This window comes from Ochotona princeps, chromosome 2, assembly GCF_030435755.1.
Source record: "Ochotona princeps isolate mOchPri1 chromosome 2, mOchPri1.hap1, whole genome shotgun sequence".
NCBI classification, from domain to species: Eukaryota; Metazoa; Chordata; class Mammalia; order Lagomorpha; family Ochotonidae; genus Ochotona; species Ochotona princeps.
The window spans coordinates 72421792-72441144 of record NC_080833.1 but is presented as its reverse complement, the minus strand read 5'-3'; the positions used below and the strand labels follow the sequence as shown (position 1 = coordinate 72441144).

Below are 19353 nucleotides of genomic sequence, written 5' to 3'. Positions count from 1 at the left end.
TGAACAGAAACATTACCTCCTGAGATGGATACTCTGTCTTGTCTGTGATGGGTCTATAACCACCACCTATATCATATCACCAGATTTCCTTAACGACATTTAATATTGTATTATAATAGTTTAATATTTTTGTTTCTTTATTGCCTCTTCATCCACCAAAATGTAGGATCTATATGAATAAAAATCTTGTCTCTTTTTCATCACTGTATCCCCAACTTCCACAACACAAAGTTTCTGATATGTGGTAGAAATTTAATGTTTTGACAGATAAACAAAATACCATTGTACTTTCAAGGTTTCCGTGGTTCATATCCTCTTCTATTCTTTAGGAAGTTTTTACAAAACCCATCAGCTGAATTATATGAACTTCATGTGGAGTCTATTGTCATTTTTTTGGAATCTTGTTTGTGCTGAAGATGTTCTGTATTCTAGCCTTGTATTTTCCTCTTCTCTGTCCATTTACAATGTCAATTGCTAAACAAAGTGTCATCTACTAACTCCTTACAGATCCTATCCGATTCTTTTGCTCATACTCTACCTCTTCACAATATTATACAATCTTTACCCACATAAATACTATCTGTCCTTTACAAATTCACTGGAACTTCTTTTTCCCTGACCTACTCTAACAGCAATCTTGCCCTCTTCTGAACTCCTAAGCCATTTTTTATAAAAGTAATTCAACGCAAATATTATACATACGCTGCTGTGGTTTTCTTTTATTCCTAATTGCTCTTTGATGTGCAGATGTCTTAATGCTATATTTTTAATATAACTTCTTTTTTTCTTATATAATGTCTGGTCCTAAACCCTATACATACTATGTTTCTGATGATTTGTGGATTAGCTGATCAATACATTCTTGTCTCAAGGTAAAATTTCTGTGATCATGTCTGAAATGTATATTACATTAGCCAGACATCAGGGCAATCTGGAAGAAAGATAAATGTCATTTATAAACTGACTTTTAAGGACAATGAAATCAGAAAAATTAATTTTTACTTCCTAAAGTTCTCATTCACCAAATATTAAGGATAGCTCTTAATACTTCTGAAATTATTGTAATGGCTTTTTCATATCCATCTTTTTAAACAAACATTTTAGAAGTTAATTTATGTTTTATTTCTATTTTACATGATATTTGCATCTACAAGTCTTTTCTAATCCAAGTTATCCAGTGGATTTACTTGAACTTGTGTGTTTATTGCTGGTTTGTTCTTTTGTTGCTAGCCAGATGCTTCTAGAACAACTTAAAACCTTCTGAAATGTCATCAACTTTTTCTGTGCATTTCATTTCACACAATCCCAGGAAAATTAGATACTTTTTATTTTTAACATTTATTCATTTATTTTGAAAGTGAGAGTTACAGAGAGAGAGAGACAAAGAGAGAAACCTGGTTCCTTCCCTAGATGGCCACAATGGCCAACACTGGGATAAGCCAAAGCCTGGAGCCAGGAGAATTATCTAAGTCACCCACCTAGGCAGCAGGGACCCAAACACTTAGGCTATCTTTGCTGTTTTTCCCAGGCCTTTAGCAGGGAGCTGAACTGGCAGTAGAGCAGCCAGGACTCTCTATCCAGGTCCAATATGGGATGACACCATTACAATCCCTGGCTTTGCATGCTGCACCACAGAGCTACCACTCCCAGCCCCAATATTGTCTTTGGCCTGTACCAATTTCAAAATATCTCATGGCTCAGTCAATGTAATTCTTTGCAAATGAGCAGTTAACTATTTCATTTAGAGGGAGAAAGAAGGAAGGGAGCCACGAGTTTGTTATTCTAGACAAGCGTTCTTCAGAAATCCCTCAGAGGGAACTGTTCCCTAGGCTCATGGCAGAATCCTTCTTTCTCTGGCGTATACTCCTGAAAAAGCTATCAGTTGTGGACATTTTGTGTGCCAGTTTAATCCACATTTTCCTTTCTGTCTGATTTCATCTTAAGTCTTTAGGTTTTAACAGGATTTTTATCATTCGTTATTGCTTCTGTTCCAAACTGTCAGCCAGCTAATGCCAGAAAGCCACACTATAATTACATTACTTCAATACTTGAGAGTTACATTCATCCCCAAATCCAGTTTTTTAAGCATGGATTTGTTTTTATACAAAGAAATCATGTTTTACGTAGAGTTAAGTAATCACATAATAGCTTACCACCAAATTTTTAAAGTTGTGGCTAAGAATAACAAAATTTAGCATTAGGAATGTACAGTTCTGTGATATTTAATACATTCACATGGTTGTACATAAGACAAAAAAATATCTTTCTCTACTGCTCTTCTAAATTCTTGTCTGAAATTCCTATAACAGGACAGAAAAACAGAAGGAAAGCCTAGGTATTTATTTACTGTCAATTTTATGAGACATGGGAATCTTCATAAGGAAATGAAAATCTAAAAGAACAGTTAAACCTGACTGTATGCTACAACTGATGAAGAGTGGAGAGTGATGAATGAGTGATGAAAGATGGAGAGTGATGGAAGAATGTAAAATAGGGAAACCTAGGAGGTCCTGTTCGTTCAGATTTCTGTGTCACTTCAACTTAAGAGCAGGTGCTCCTTTATACCCAGTTGGGGATTGGGGGGAAGGGCCCTCTTTTCCAAGAATTTGATACGCTAATTCAGGGGAAGTTCAAAAAGGTTTTCCTGTACATAGTGCTTCTCAGATTTTCTCAGCCCGAAATAGTCAGTAATCCTAAATGCCATATTTGGTGATGATATGTCTTGAACCTATTCATATGCAAGCATCATTGTACTCAAGTTCCAGAATATTTTCTTCACTTCCCAGCAAGTTAGCCTCCTACCCATTAAGCAATCACTCTCTGCTACTCCCAGCCCCTGGCAACCACTATTTTGTCTCTATTGATTTGTGTATTCTGGATATTTTGTATCAGTGCAATCTTAAAGTATCCAATTTCTCAGGTCTGTTTTCTTTCACATGGGGTAGTGTTTGGAAAGCCTCTCTTAGTTATAGAGTGTTAATATTTCGTTCCATTTTATAGATAATGAATCACCAACCTTTTATTTTAAAAATGTATATTTTATTTGTTTGAAATTCAGAATTCCTGAGAGCAAGAGAGAAACTGATTCACTAGTTCATTTCCACTGCTTTGCTTCCAAGATGGCCTCAATTTCCTGAGCTGGTCCAGGCCAAAGCCAGGAACCAGGAGCTTCTTCTGAGTCTCTCTAATTGCTGGTAACAGCCCAGAGCTTTGGACCATCTCCCACTACTTTTTCTAGGCCATTAGCAAGGAGTTAGTTGGGAATTAGAGTATGGCATATGGTGCCCATATGGAATGTAGGCTTCACAGGTAGTGGCTTTACCCAATATGCCACAATGCCATCCCCAAACACTGAACTTCTTAATACTTTTACATTCACAAACATCTTTACATTCTTACTGAACTCATGATTATCCTATAAGACATATTCTTCTCACTATGCTTTGTTTTTGCTTCCTTTAACTAAAATGACAGATTTACATAAAATTGTGTCATGTATATGTTCTCAGATTGTTTCTGCCCAAACATATGTGTGTGTGTGAAAATTATGTGTCATGTATGATAAAATTTCTACAAATTCAGTTTCTGGTCATGTCATCATAGACACCAGGAGCAAAGATAGATGGCTTAGATATAACACAAGATTACCCTTGACAAGCTGTGCCCCAGTAGACATAACATCAATAAGACACAGTAAGAACATTTAATCATTGTAGAAATAGACATAGTGGGTTTCAACTACCATCCATCAAAGTCCATATCACATAGATCAAGAGAACTTTATTTTAATCATAAAAGTCCAGTTCATGTGGGAAGTAGCTTATTATCCTTTCAACATCTAATTTTCAAAGATTGAACACGAGCACACAAATACTGGTATTAAGCCAAACTGAATTCACATGAAAGGAAGTCCAAAAATAGATTGAATAAATCATTTTGCATCTCAAATTCTTTTAACTTATGTTTAGCAAAGGTCACTACAATTTTTTACAGACAATAAAATTCCTGTATTGTTCCAGTTTTAGTATCTGTGCTGCTGAAATGAGCGCCGCACACAATAAAATAAGAGCTATTAATCCCCATTTGGCCTTTACTCCATAGCCTCAAACATGCATAACTACATGCTATGTCGATCATCATCACAGGCACTTTGTAGTCAGTATATTCCAAGCCATAATTTCCAAGCCAAATTTTTCCCAAATTTGATCTCATCCTCCACTTGTTATGTCCTCAATGTTAGTGAATCCAAGCAGGTATTCACATGAGTAAATAAAATCTCTTTCTCCCCTCCACAACCCTTTTGTGTTTATCTTTTTTCCCCTATGCTGGTGTCCCACATAAGTCTACCACTTATTTTGGCATTCAGACATCTTTGAAATCTAGCCACATTGCCCTACATTAGTTCAAAATCTCACCATGTTTGACTAAACTGTTGCTATGGCTTGCTGAATAGATTCTGTCTCATCATAGCTTTCTCAAATCCATACTCCACTTACTGTCTTCTTTCAGATGGCTGAATATTTATTCTTCATGATATTGCCCCAAGCAGAATATTCTTACTTTAGTACCAGGAATATGAGTCCTTCAAGTCTGAACTATCACTTCTGTTACAAAATTCTCAACAAACTTCTCTATCTATTTCATCCCACCATAGTATCAGACAAGACCTGTCATTTCCCATACCTTCCCCTGAAAAAAACAAACTTTATAATAATATTCAGTGTAGCACATCTAACTTTTTCTTGTTATATATTGTACGTTTTGATTGGGGTGGAATAAACCAGCATCAGTGCAACTGCTGAAAGGTTTGTCTATGAGATTTGTTCTAGATTTCACAAAGCCAGGAGTGGCAATTGCTATTCCATGATCACTCTGAAAAGCTTTCTGTTGTGCAGCAGAGAAGTCTGACGGCAAAACTATAATTGGCCATGCTATTCTCACTTCACTTGATGATTCTAGCTTTTTTTTAATCAGCCACTTCTCCCCTAAATGATGTTTCGTAAGCAGCCAGCATGTAGTCATATTTACTTATACCATTCTCCCCCCTGATTGGCTAGATTCTGGTATTTACTGACCTTTCTCATGTTTTCTGCTGAATGCCACTTGTGCTCAGGGTTTTTCTCTTTGGGTGGCCATGTGATATATAGAAAGCTTTTTAAACCAGTCTTTCTCACTCATCTAATTTTCATTAATAGGATTTATTTTCTCTAGCAGGAAGTTGAAACTTAAAACTGTAAATATTTGCCTCAGAGAATGCAAACAAAGAGGCTTCAAATGACTTTTTTGTGGCAATATTGTTGGATTTTATATGCAATACCTTCTTCTCTTAACTCAAAAAAAAGGACATGAACCCGATAGCTATATTTCCTCATGCATCCTTTCTGTAATATACATGTGGAGAGTAGGAAGGAAGAATTTGGGCAAATAGGACAATAAAGAAGGGGGAAAAGGAGATTACATATTGAATTCTCCCTTTGTTATTCCTGGTTTCGGTTCACACACTTAGAAAGGGAAATATGTATGTCGGCATTCCTTCCTAGAAAAACTAAGAGGGGGCCCGGCGGCATGGCTTAGCGGCTAAAGTCCTCGCCTTGAAAGCCCTGGGATCCCATATGGGCACCGGTTCTAATCCCGGCAGCTCCACTTCCCATCCAGCTCCCTGCTTGTGGCCTGGGAAAGCAGTCCAGGATGGCCCAAAGCTTTGGGACCCTGCACTTGCGTGGGAGACCCGGAAGAGGTTCCTGGTTCCTGGCATCGGATCGGCGTGTACCAGCCCGTTGCGGCTCACTTGGGGAGTGAAACATCGGATGGAAGATCTTCCTCTCTGTCTCTCCTCCTCTCTGTATATCCGGCTTTCCAATAATAATAATAAAATCTTTAAAAAAAAAAAAAAAAGAAAAACTAAGATGACCGTTTTCTGCATGTCAGAGTCAATTGCTATTTCTCATTCTTATATATGGTAACTGTGATCAGTCTTTAGGTCAGTAAATCTATACAAGCAACTGTGAAATTTATCCAAACCCTGTTCCTTTGATTATGGATCATTCAGCTGGGTTTTCATATCTGCAGTTTCCACATTCATGTATTCAACCAAGCACAGATGGAAAACTTTTTAAATTGTGTTTGCATTGAACAACATGTAAAGCCTGTGTCAATACAGTGACTATTTATATAGGTTTTTAGATTATATTAGCTATTTTAAGTAATCAGAGATTGTTTAAAGGAGAGAATATGTGTAGATATATACAAATATTACATCATTTTACATAAAGGAATAGTTCATGAGACTACTGTAACAAATTACTAGAAAGTGGATAGCTGAAAACAGAAATTTATCCTCCCATAGTTCTACAAGCTTAAAGTCTGAAGGCAGGGCATGAGCTGTCCCCTCACTCCTTGCCTCCTCCTTGAGTGCTGGGGGAGAAAGCCTCCCTGCCTTTCCCAGCTGCCTGTGCTGTCACCATTCCTTGCAGCTGCTTCACTGCAGCCTCTGCCTCTCTTTACCTGGCCCTCTCTTGTTTGTGTTTGTCTTCCTCCATGTGTCTCTTACAAGGACTTGTGTGTGGATGCACAGCTTGGTGGATACCCTAGGTTAATCATTGTGAGATCCTTAGCTTAGGGACATCTGCTAAGAATTCTTCCAAACAAGATCACATTTACCAAGTCTACAAGGATATAGACATATTTTTCCAAAGAGTACCATTCAATATGCTACATTAACTCATATTGTTAAAAAAAATCTTGTATATATTTGTTCTCAATCATACTAACTTACAGCCATTATTGTGTTCTGCCCTATTCCCAAGAATCACAATTTCTTTGAAGTTTAAATAAAGTTTCATAACATTTTGATAGCTTTTTAAGTGGCGGTACTCTATTCTACAAGTCACATGTGCGTTTAATAATATAATCTTCTTTATTCCCTAGGGTCATGAGGGAATACCAGGATTAAGAGGTGCCACTGGACCACAAGGACCCCCAGTATGTTTTGAAAGCATTCTTTATAATTCTAGCATTTTTAAGTTTACATTTTTAAAAATTTATTTATTCTTAATTTTATATGTGAATTCTGTTTTCATTCCTATTAAAGGGTGAGCCAGGTGACCAGGGTGAACAAGGACTAAAAGGAGAAAAGGGCTCTGAAGTAAGTAAAATTCAGACAATTTGAAATTCATTTTGACCTGGGAAAGCAGGAGCATGAGAAATTACTATTTATTGTAAATCAAGTTCTCATTCATCCTTTCAGAACAGGAAATCACTGTAGCCTCTAAATATGGTATTCCTTAGTGATTGTGCTAAAACATGATTTATTGATTGATAAATATATTTGACAGTAACCCAAATTTCATTTTTCTGACATCTCTATTTAACTTTGTGAAAATTGCCTAACATTGTTCCAAAGTATTAATTTGTGTTTGCAATATCAAACAGAAACGCCAAACAAACTTAAAACCAATATTGTAAGAACAACAACAACAACAAAAATAATGTAGAAACCACTGCAGTGGGATCTCATAGGGAGAAAAACTGGGCTAACCTTCAAATACAGCATGGAGGAATGGAAATTTATAGTCAAGAAGCAGGGTGAGATGTTAGTGAATGGAAAGATTACTAAAAAGAAAATCAAGAATAACGGGGACTCTGCAAAGCCAACCCAACAGAGTTCTTGCTGAGTACAGCCCTGTGTAATTGGACATCAGCTGGGGATATGGTGAAGATGACAAACAGCATCAAATATTAAAAATAATTGATTACTGAGAATGTGCAGATATGAGCAGGGGTGGATTGCTGAACGAACTTAGCAGAGGTCATTGTTAAAACTGAAACTTGGAAGGAATTAGATGGGCCTATAAGAACTTTCAAGAGTCTAACAGTTTGACCCATGGGAAAAATCTGTCATGATGTAGAGTGAAAATAGTTTGACTAAGTGATATAGACTCTTAATTGGCTTCAAAGATCTTTTCTACAAGGCAAATTATTTGGTATCAAGCAAGCTACAAAACCATTCATTTGCTGATTTTTTTCTTTTTATTCCCTGCACATCAACAGATATTGCTTCAATCTTGTATAACAACCAACTTTATCGTTTACACTATTCATTCATTGTTGACTTGTTTTTTGTAGCATTAAAACTGTTTATGGTAAACCAAATTCTTAAGAAAATGTGCTATAGTTTAATGCTAGATTTTATGAGGATGCATAAAAAGTAATGAATTTGAGATCATGTTTCTTGCACTTTGTTAAACTCTCTTCACCTATACTTTTGTTTCTCACTTGTGAGAGAAAAAAATAAAATGAAATTGAACCAGATATATTTAAGTGGACTTTCGCTTTTTTTAAACCCATTTTGAATAACCTTGTAATCTGTCCAATGATTCTGGCTAATTCCCTAATAGGAATTAATAAATAAGAAATTATAGTAACTTGTTGACGGCAACCCTAGACAAGAAAAGAATGCAGAGACAAAAAGCAGTTTTTGCATTCACTTAGAATTCTTAAGATAAAAAATAGAAAAGGTTATAGAATAAACTGTGAATCTAGACACTGCAACTGCAGACATGTTACTTCCATATATTCGCATTCCATACCTCAGAAATGCAAGAGTGCTCCCAAGAGTTGATCCTAAAAGGCCTAATCTTTTACAATTTGTTCCTTCCTGTTTACAGAATTGTCTTTTTACTCTCTGATGTATCTCAGAAGGAAGAAATTTTTTATGCTTGTTAGTAGATAATCCTATTATGCCAATGAAAATCTAATACTCTGCTTGGACAACTCCAGCCCACATGGTCAACCTTCCCCCATGTTACAGCCAAAGAGCACTAAGAAGGCATGGTTTAAATTCTCTCTAATTTAGGGAAATCCATTCTTTCCAACTTGAAGTATTGTTGGAGTACCAAAAGGCATGTTCAAAATCACTTAGACTTAAACATAGTATTAATTTCTACTAGAATAGCCACCATGTATTATTCAGTAGGGGCAGAGATAGCTAGAGGGTCATGCTCAGTTGCTGTCAATTTATTAATATAAAGCTTTAAACTGATTTTTTGTAGATATGAAAATAACCTTTAAAAAAAGTCATCTAGACAGCTCCACCTTCCTCAATTTTAGTTGAAGAAATTTAAGTGCCGGAGAGGTCATGAGTTTCCTAAGATCCAATAATAATCAGCAATAGAACCAACACTAGAAATTTTAATTCTTTTTTTAAAAAAGATTTATTTATTTTAATTGCAAAGTCAGATATATGGAGGAGAGACAGAGAGGAAGATCTTCCGTCTGATGATTCACTCCCCAAGTGGCAACAACCACCAGAGCTGCGCCAATCCGAAGCCAGGAGACAGGAACCCAGAGCCTCTTGTGGGTCTGCCCTACTGGTGCAGGGACCCAAAGCTTTGGGCCATCCTCGACTGCTTTCCCAGGCCACAAGCAGGGAGCTGGTTGGAAAGCGGGGTTGGTATTAGAACCAGCGCCCATATGGGATCCCGATGCATTCAAGACAAGGACTTTGGCCACTAGGCTACCATGCCGAGCTCTAGAAATTTTAATTCTTGACTCTCATTGTTATACAAAATCCTGCTATTGCCTTGACATTTTTCATAAATTAAGTAAAATTTGATTAGTTTGACTTAACCAACTGAATCATTCATTGGGCAGGAGTCTAGACAACTATAAAGACAATGTGTCAAAACCAATTGCAGAACCATTATATTTTTAAAACCGTTTGTAATGCAAATGTGAGTTAACTTTTCCATAATGTACTCAAAGACCAGAACTCAAGCCAAAATATTATTTTGCTCCAAACACAAAATTCCAGATTTTAATGAATTGAAATTTCTTGGTTAAGAAAAAAATATTTCTCAATTCTGTAAATACATTTGCTTTATAAAACTGCCCTTTCAACGGAATCTAGAATAAGCCACATATTGACATAACTGTCCTTCAGCCTTATGTAAACAAAAAAAGTTAATTTAAAAGGATTTGCAACAGTGTATCATATTTAAAATGTAATATCCCGTATCAAAAATTAGATAGCCTTTAATTATCTATTACCTTGAGCAGTTACAATGAATCAAAGGCTTTGTCAATGCACTTGATTTCCAATGTGTTGTACTATTATTTTTCAATGCTGGGCAAGAAAATAACAAGTAGAATTTTACATATATTCCAAAGACAACAGTTTAAATCCAGTTGCCTGTCTTATTACAAAACCAGATGTCTATTCACTGATTTGTAAAGTATATATACTTAAATTAAAAGTAATATGATTAGGTTTGAAAGTAGCAGAGAGAGAACTTTAGCCTTAATTATATTTAAATTTTAGTGACTGATAGAAGAGTGACTTTTGTCCTTTCTTATACTACCAGCTGAAGTAATAATTTTCTGGCACTTTACATTATAACATATTTTTTTTTACCTTTGGCCCAGTCTCTAAATTCCTGTATAGGATTAACATTTGCATCTTTCTCTACTAATAAACTATCTGGCAACTTCAATTAAGAGTTTTTTAATGTACAATTACAAAAAAGTCACTATCTTAACTATTTCAAGCTACTATAACAAGATATTGTTGGTCAGATATCTTACAAACCTTGAAAAATTATTTGTCATAGTTGTAGAAGCAGGAAACCCAAGACCAGTGTGTCAGCATGGCAAGATTCAAACAAGATCTTTGCTGCACTGTGGACTGCCAACTTCTTGTTAGGTCTTCACATGACAGAGGAAGGATAGAGAGCTCTCTGTGGTACCTTTCATAAGGGTAGTAATCCAATTTGTGATGGCCGCACCATGAAGTTAAATAACATGCTACTGAATGACTAATGTGTCACTGAAGAAATGAAAAAGAAAATCAAGAACATTCTTGAAGTAAATATTGCTACTGTATGATCTACGAGTCATTGAAGAATTTATTCAGAAGAAAGTGTTTAGAAGAAATGAAACTAAAAACAAGAACATCAAAATCCATGAAATACATTTTCCGCTGATCTGTGTTGGTGAAATGTGTCTCCTGTAGGCAACAAATAGATGGGTTTTGTGATTTTAATCCAGTCTAATAATCTGTGATGTTTGACTGATGAGTTTAAGCCATTTTCATTCAGGGTTATTATGCATGGGTGGAAATTTGGTCCTGTCATTTTAGGAATGGGTTGTTCATTGATTTAGTCTTCTGTTTTTATTTTACTGGGATGTTCTTTACATATGCCTTTGGCTTTGGTGGGTGCTATTCCTTTTCTCTGTAAAGAGAACATCTGTAAGTATCATTTATAGGGCAGTCTTGAAAGAAGTGTATTCTTCGAGCTTTTCTTTACTATGGAAGAATTTTACATCCTTTTCAAAGACAAATGAAAACTTAGCTGGGTACATTATTCTAGGCCAATGATTATTTGCTTTTACAATCTGGAATCTGTTGCTTCATTCTCTTTTGGCCTTAAAGTTTCCTGTAAGAAGTCAGCTGTGAGCCTGATTGTCATTCCTTTATATGTCAATTGATTTTTTGATGTGTACATTTAAGGATCTTTTCCTTATGTTCAATTGAAGAGAGCTTGATTATCATGTATTATGGTGAAGATTACTTTTGATCAAGCCTGTTGGGAGTTCAGTACCCCTCCTGAATGTTGTTTCTCAATTCTTTCTCTAGATTAGGGAAATTTTCCCTTATTATTTCATTAAATATATTTGTTTGTTTTTTTTTTTTTTTTTTTTTAATTTTATTTTAAATTCATTAATTACATTGTATTATGTGACACAGTTTCATAGGTACTGGGATTCTCCCCACCCCTCCCCAAACCCTCCCACCATGGTGGATTCCTCCACCTTGTTGCATAACCACAGTTCAAGTTCAGTTGAGATTCCCCCATTGCAAGCATATACCAAACATAGAGTCCAGCATCTTATTGTCCAGATAAGTTCAACGGCTTCTTAGGTATACACTCTCTGGTCTGAAGACAGAGCCAGCAGACTATCATCCCGATCAATTAAAAGCTCCAACATACCATCAGCAAAAATTTACATCACCATGGAATTAATTGACATAGTAACGAGTAACCAATATGGTAAAAGTAAATGCGATTTCTTATCCACCTTCTGTGACCACCTCATTGACATTTCAATTTAGGTTTATACACAACATACCAGTTTCTCTTTCTGCACTTTCTGGAACTCCCATAACTCTTATATTGAATCTTTTAACAATGTCTCTTAATTCTTGAATACTTTTTTTTAGCTTTACTCAGCTCTGCTTCCAGCTTTTTGATTGTTTCCCCCTGCTGACAGTAAATATCTTTCAATTCTGAGATTCTTTCTTCTGCCTTCTTCATTCTTTTACTGAGACTTTCTGTTGAATTTTTAATTTTCTCTATTGCATTCTTTATTTCCAATAACTCAGCTTGGATTTTTTTTCAGTGTTGCTATTTGCTGTATGACATATTCCTTGAATTCCTGCATGTGCTTCTCATTGTTAAGAAGCTGTGTACCAAGTGTTTTGAATTCTGTATCCCCCATTTTCTTGATGTATTCCTCAGTTAACTCTGAGGTTGGCAATGGCTTTTGCCCTTTTGCAGGGGAGTTTTCAGTAACATCCATTGTGTCTCTTTCTCTTCTTTTGCTTTTGGTTGTACTTCTGATTAGCAGATTCTTCTCCTTAGGGCAGGTTTCCAAAGTGTGTCACCCACAGGTCTGCAATTCGATTTTACTTGTTGTGATTGATACACCATTCTTTGTTTGCAGTCACTTGTGCCACTCCCTCCAATGACTTTCAGATCTGGGCTCTTATGTTAGACTTCCACCATGGTCTCCATAGTCCCAGCTCCTGGTTTACCACTTTACCTGCTGTGATCCCACACTGTTTTTGCACCTGAAAATACATTTTTCTCAAACCATTACCTCAACTCTGAGTTGCATTCAACTAATTTGAAATTCACAAACTAAGGAAGTATCTAATCTGAAAGTCAAAGGTCTACAACAGATAGATCTGCATTTAAAAATACCATGAAGGAAAAAAGCATTAAAGGTAGTATATTTCTTCCCCATCCCATGAGTCATCTCTTGCACATATGAAAAGGTGTGTTCTGCAACCTAAGTGAGTGATTCAGTCCCTAGAAAGGAGGGGAGTAGGACAACATGAATGTTATCACAATTTACATTATTTTTACATATTTAAATATTTCAAGTTGGTTGAGATAATAATTTTCAAAATTGAAAATAGTCTTTACTTGCTTATCTATTTTTATTGTGCTCTGAAAGACATCTCTTACTACAGGTTTTAAAAGTTCCAGAAGTTGCATATACTTCAACTTAACCAAGGTCTCCATCTGTTCTATTTTCTGAATTACCCACATGTGAAAAAAATCTGCATTAGAACTTTTAAGAAAAACAAAATGGTTTTAAAAGTTGGAATTAGAACACTTAGGTCCATATACCTCCCCGCTACCAAATTCCAGCAAAGTGATATTCTTACAGAAAATATTGCTTTTCTCATTGAAAATGTACCTCATTTCTTGTTTACTTTTTACTCTTGGGGAAATTTCATCTTTTCAATGTGAAAAAGCCAGACTATCATATAATAGGAATATTAATTGTAGGATAGGACAAAACTAAATAAATGGGCAAGATACGGTAGCAAAAAGAAGAGATGAAATGTGAAAAATATAGGATGCCCTATTCCCAATTCTGTCTGGGAGAATGACTGAATAAATTTGGGTTGTAAAACATATCTTTTCACACATGTCAGGTAAAAATTCGGGAATGGGAAAGAAAAGGCAGGGATAGTGTTTCTGGAGACTTAGAGTCAAAGGTTCATCTCTTTCCTCTTTTGATTGTCACTTTGATCAGAGTGAAAAATGGAAGGAAAGCAATGAATAGGTAAGATGAAGTGGGAGAGGGCAGGTCCGGCTTCACAAGCTGGACAGGTAGCTCCAAAGGAAAATGAGAGCTCAAGACAGAGCTTGGAGGGAGACTGGAAATGGAGATTGTACACTTAACACCTCTGTTGAGGTTGAGATGGATTATGGAAATTCCTGGAAATTATTATTTTAAATGCTTAGATCACTGCTTTTGATAACTGACAGAAAACTCTCATCCCTTCCCTTGTAATGACTTTTACCTATTTTCCTTTCTCCTACTGCTCTGGATTATTTGTGTTTCCAGTCCACAGTTGATTCTACATGGGATAGGGAACCAGAAAAAAGTACGAACTGGATAGGTGGGAAAGAATGGGCACCAGGATGAAATACATGGCAACCCAGAGTGGCAGAAAGTTAGGTTTCTCAGAATAGAAAGAGAGAAGACATTCAACAAAGATGATTAAGGTCCTACTGTGTGCCATGCAGTGTTCTAGAGCCCTCATCCCAAAGCAGAGGCAAAAATAAGATGGTGGCAGCAAACACAAATTCTGAAGATAAGGGCAGTTGAAAACAGAAAATTGAGATACATGAGGCAATGGGGGTGCACCTCCTTAGGCTTCCTCTTGGGTCCTCTCCCCCAAATCCTCCTCCTTTTCCTTATTGGCATCCAGATGCTGCTGAAGCCTGTAGACAAGGACATTCATCCTGCTCTCAGAAGTATTTATATTATTCTCAGAATATACAGTATCTTCTAAAGTTATTTTTGTTGTTGCTATTGTCAAATTGAGTTTCTGACATGGTTCTTCTTTAAATTTGAATGCCTTTAACATCCCATTTTGGTGTAATTATCCTCCTTTGGAAACCTATGATGAATTCTGGGAAATGTAATAGCAATCTGATTCTTTCTCACCTTTGTGAACAAGGTTCCTTTTGCACATTTTGTAAATAATCTTAGAACATCATTAGGACAATGGCATAACTTTCAAGGGAAAAGTTCATAACTGTTCTGGCAGAACAGTTACTGCTGAAGTAGTTATGACTTTAAAAATATCACACATGGAAAAACTACCTTGATTCACAGTTATCTCTGCTTCCAGAGAAGCACATCCTAGGGTCTCAGTCTTGGCCGCTTCCCACACTGTATGTATCTTGTGGGTCAGACCATTGTCTGAATTCTCAGCACCGAGTTCTTGATATTTGATAGTTAGTGTTTACTGCATCAGTGATTTTACCTCTTCCAAAATAAGATGAAAGCTTTGCCTAAAAATTGGAGAAGTTCCTTTCAGAATTATGATTTGAGTTCTTCAATTAATGTGTTTAGAGGAAGAAGAAAAATAATGCCCATTCTCATTTTCAGAGGAAGAAAGTGACTCCCAGGAAAGCTAAATGGCAATCCCAATGGTTTATAATAAAGTGGTTGTCCCAGTCTGGGTGTTCTTTTCTTTGGCTTCAGGTTAAGTTTGATATAGACAGTTAACAACTGTGCTTCCTTTTTTAGGGTCCTAAAGGCAAAAAAGGAACTCCTGGTCCTCATGGAAAACGTGGGATTCCTGTAAGTAATAGGCTTCTTTCATCTTCCTTGTCTTTCTAAATGGAAACTTCAGCTTTAACAAGTAGAAGGCTTAGGGCCAGTTACATCATTGTTGGATAAATCTGATTGTCATCAAAGAAAAATTAAATCCATGCTGAAACACAGAGGGAACACAGTATGACCAGTTACCAAACCTGCTATTTAAATCGAAGCTCCTGGGACTGAAGGATGCTATTTAGCTGTGTTCTGGAGCACATTCTGTGGACTGTGTTGGTGAACCACCGAAAATCAGGAACTTGGATCATAACTCAATAAATAATGAGAAAAATCAGAGATTTTCAAGCATAATTTAAGAGAAATGAGCTACATTTTAAGTAGAAAATTCAGCCTCTCATTTTTCCGACAAATTAAACAGAATGTCTTGCAACATTTTGAAGCCCTTTCATCAAAGAAAAAGATGAATTTTACATTAGTCATCATTTTGTTCCTCTGGCCAAACAGATATGTGTCAACTGGTTTGTTGGCATAGATTTCCTGCTGGTGCCATAGTCAAGGCTTGGATGCCTGCTTTGGATAGCCTGTGTTGGTTTAAAATAAGTAGAGAAAAAAAACATAAGATGTAGTTAGTTTCAGATCAGAGATTTCTACATATAAAATCTGGTTGGCCAAGAGGAGAAGCCAAAAATTCAAGCCTTTCTTCATTTATGTAACTGCTTAATTCGTAATTGGTTTATTGGAAAGATAGCACATATAAGGGTTTGCAGATGATGAGTAGGCATGTATCCTATGTTGACAGCTGCATATTTGAGACCTTCATTCTACAGCTGGATGTGCAGGTACTGGCATTATGAAAAATATCTGAGAACTGCACTAAGGTACAATAGCTATTCAATAAATTGCTAATTTGTTTGACATTTTTCTCAGGTAACTCTTTAAAATAGCTGTCTGTCTATTTTTATCTGGAAGCAGGAATGCATACCACACTACATCCTCACATCTGAATGTTAGTCTCCATTTCACAGCTACTGTACATCCCCTTAAATGAAAAGTCATGTTTCAAAATCAACAATAGAAAGAAAAGGGAAAATTTACAATGCCATGAAGTTAAATGACATGTTACTAGATATGACAGTCTCCATTACACAACACAACTACTGTACATCCCCTTAAATGAAAAGTCATGATAACTATTTACTATATCTTGACAATAGGATTCTGGACTCTCTGCCATTGTCCAGGCCCGCAATGATGGACATATGACTGAGTATGAAGAACTATATGTTAGTAATGACATAGAGGAACTAACTGGTGGGGGAGGGAACTGAGGAGGGGATAAGGGAATATGAAACTGTACTATAAAATAATAATAATAATAATAAAATGTATATATAAAAAATAAAATAAAATAGCTGTCTGTTGAATCTGAACTTTATTTTCTTAATATTTTAACTGCTATTTTCTATGATGCAGTTTTATAAGTTTAAGGAGTCCCCCCTCAATCTCCCATTCCTCCCTTCTTATTCTTTTCCCCCATATTATTATAAAAATACACTTCCCCATATTATTTTCCACCATGCTATTACAGTAGTAATAATATAGCAAATATATTATATATAATATATATTATATAGTGTATTATATACTTTGATGCTTTGATATATGTATCATATATATATATATATACACACTATATATATATTATAGTCCATAAGCAACACAGTCCAACATTATACTATTTGAGTGTATCATGGCATAGTAGGTCTAAGCAATGGTAGAAAATCTAGTATCATATTGTCAAGGTGTATTTAACAGTTTCATATGTACTTTTTCTTTTATTTAGGAAGAGAGATGGATACTATAATGTTTCTTCACTTCCTAGTATGCTAGTCTCCGTTATACAATTCATCTATGAGAATATAGTATATATTTTTTTGCCTATTTATACATGACAGCAGAACAAACAACTCTGTTAAGAAATAGGCAAAGGAATTGAGCAGATATTTTTCAACAAAAATTCAAAGACATGAAAAATGCTCAGGTTCCCTATTAGGGAAATACGAATAAAAACTACATTGAGATTCCACCTAGCCTACATTTGAAGTAAATTAACATAGCTGATGTGGTTGTGGGAAAACGCGCACCCTATTCTACTGTTGCTGGGAGTGTAGGCTAATGTAGCCACTATGGAAATCAGTATGGAGACTGCTAAGACAGCTGAAAATTGATCTACCGTATGATCCAGTTATCCCTCTCCTAGTAACATAGCCAAAGGAAGTGAATTCTGCATATCAAAAAGTGACCTACAATCCAATATTTATAGCAGCACAATCTACATGGCAAAGACATGGAAACTACCTAGATGCATGTCAAAAGAGGAATGGATAAAGAAACTGTGGTACAGCTAACCCATGGAATACTCCACAGCAATGAAAAATATTGGAATTCTGCCATTTGCAGTAAAATGGTCCTAACTAGAGACCTTTATGCTCAGGGAAATAAGCTAATTCCAAAAGGACATTGTATCATATATTCTCTGTAATATAAGGCATGGAGAATCCAAATCTTAAATTGTTGAGGAATCTAAAAAGCCAGAAAATGCATATTATAATATCCTACTCCCCAATAAATTTGGATGTATATTTGTTTTTTACACATCTGCCAGTCATCTCTCTATAATTTAAATAATTTTTAATTATCAAGGGACTTCCAGGCTCCCCTGGGCCGAAGGGCAGGCAAGGTTACCCTGGACCAGCTGGGATTTCAGGAAACCCAGGAAAAGTTGGACCACCAGGAAAACATGGACTTCCTGTGAGTAGTAACTTCTTGCTCTTTATTTTTGCATGTCTCCTTCCTAGATTTCAGATATCTTGGCTAAATATCTTACCAGTAATATTTGTCCAAATTAACCCAATCATATCTTTTAACAGTGTTGAATTATACCTATGATTTCCAGAGGCTATCAATCAATAAAATCTTTTGTATATTTTATATCTAATAACCCTTGGTATTGGTAATCTAATACTGTTCTCATACATATAAAGTCACGTGAAGAACTATGATGAAGCAGAACTTTAGGAACTATATAATCTCTCTATGCTTTGAATTCATTCCAATCATTGATAATTGAGCCAGTATGAAATATAAAAGGGCATTTCAAAAATGTCATGAGAATGTAAATTAAAAAATAATGCATAATTATCACAAGTTACAATAGTGGAACAAAGAAATATCAATCAGTAAAGATATTTTATAGAGGTGTTCATAACAGCATTATTAATAACAGCCAATACATGGAAGCCAACCACATATCCAATAGTTGAATTATTATAACATAAACATACAATAGCATGTTCATCTTTGAAATGGAAGGTAAGTCTTGACACATACTACACCATAGATTAACCTTGAAGACATTACACTGAATGAAATAAATAAGACACAAAATGGCAAACATTGTATTATTTCTCTTGTATAAGATACCATTTATCAAATTCATTGAAATGCAGAAAGTAGATATGTAGTCATCCAGGTTTTGTAGAAGTTAGTTGGAGAATGTCCTAATCAGTTTATAGTTTCAGTTTGGGAAGATAAATACTTCTACAGATGGGTGTTGGTGATATTTGTACAACAATGTGAATTGACTTAATATCACTGAGCTTTACACTTAATGGCTAAGGTGGGAAGCAGTCATCTGGTATAGTGGTTGAGACACCACTTGGGATGCCCACATCCTGTATGACAGTGCGTGAGTTTCAATCCCTCTGATCCTGACTATATTCCAGATTTGTTTCTTGTTAGCATGCACCCTAGCATGCAACAGGTAGTGGCTTAAGTTATTGGATCCCTGACACTCATGTTGGAGACTCAGAAAGGAGTTACCTGATCCAGGCTTCTATTTGCACAACCCCAGCTGCTACAAGCATTTGAGGAATGATCCAAGAGATGGAACTAACTGTGTCTCTCACTTTCTCTCTGCCTCTGTGTTTT

General features: G+C 35.8%; 1 protein-coding gene across 2 annotated transcripts in view; it reads left to right on the top strand.

Annotated features, from left to right (window-relative positions):
* The window catches only part of COL24A1 (collagen type XXIV alpha 1 chain), a 339546-nt gene that overhangs the window by 264072 nt on the left and 56121 nt on the right, over positions 1–19353 (top strand). For both annotated transcript variants that reach the window (XM_058658790.1, XM_058658792.1), the window contains 4 exons: positions 6928–6981; positions 7091–7144; positions 15334–15387; positions 18067–18174. In XM_058658790.1, coding sequence (XP_058514773.1) covers positions 6928–6981; positions 7091–7144; positions 15334–15387; positions 18067–18174 — 270 coding nt within the window. The remainder of the gene's footprint in view (positions 1–6927; positions 6982–7090; positions 7145–15333; positions 15388–18066; positions 18175–19353) is intronic.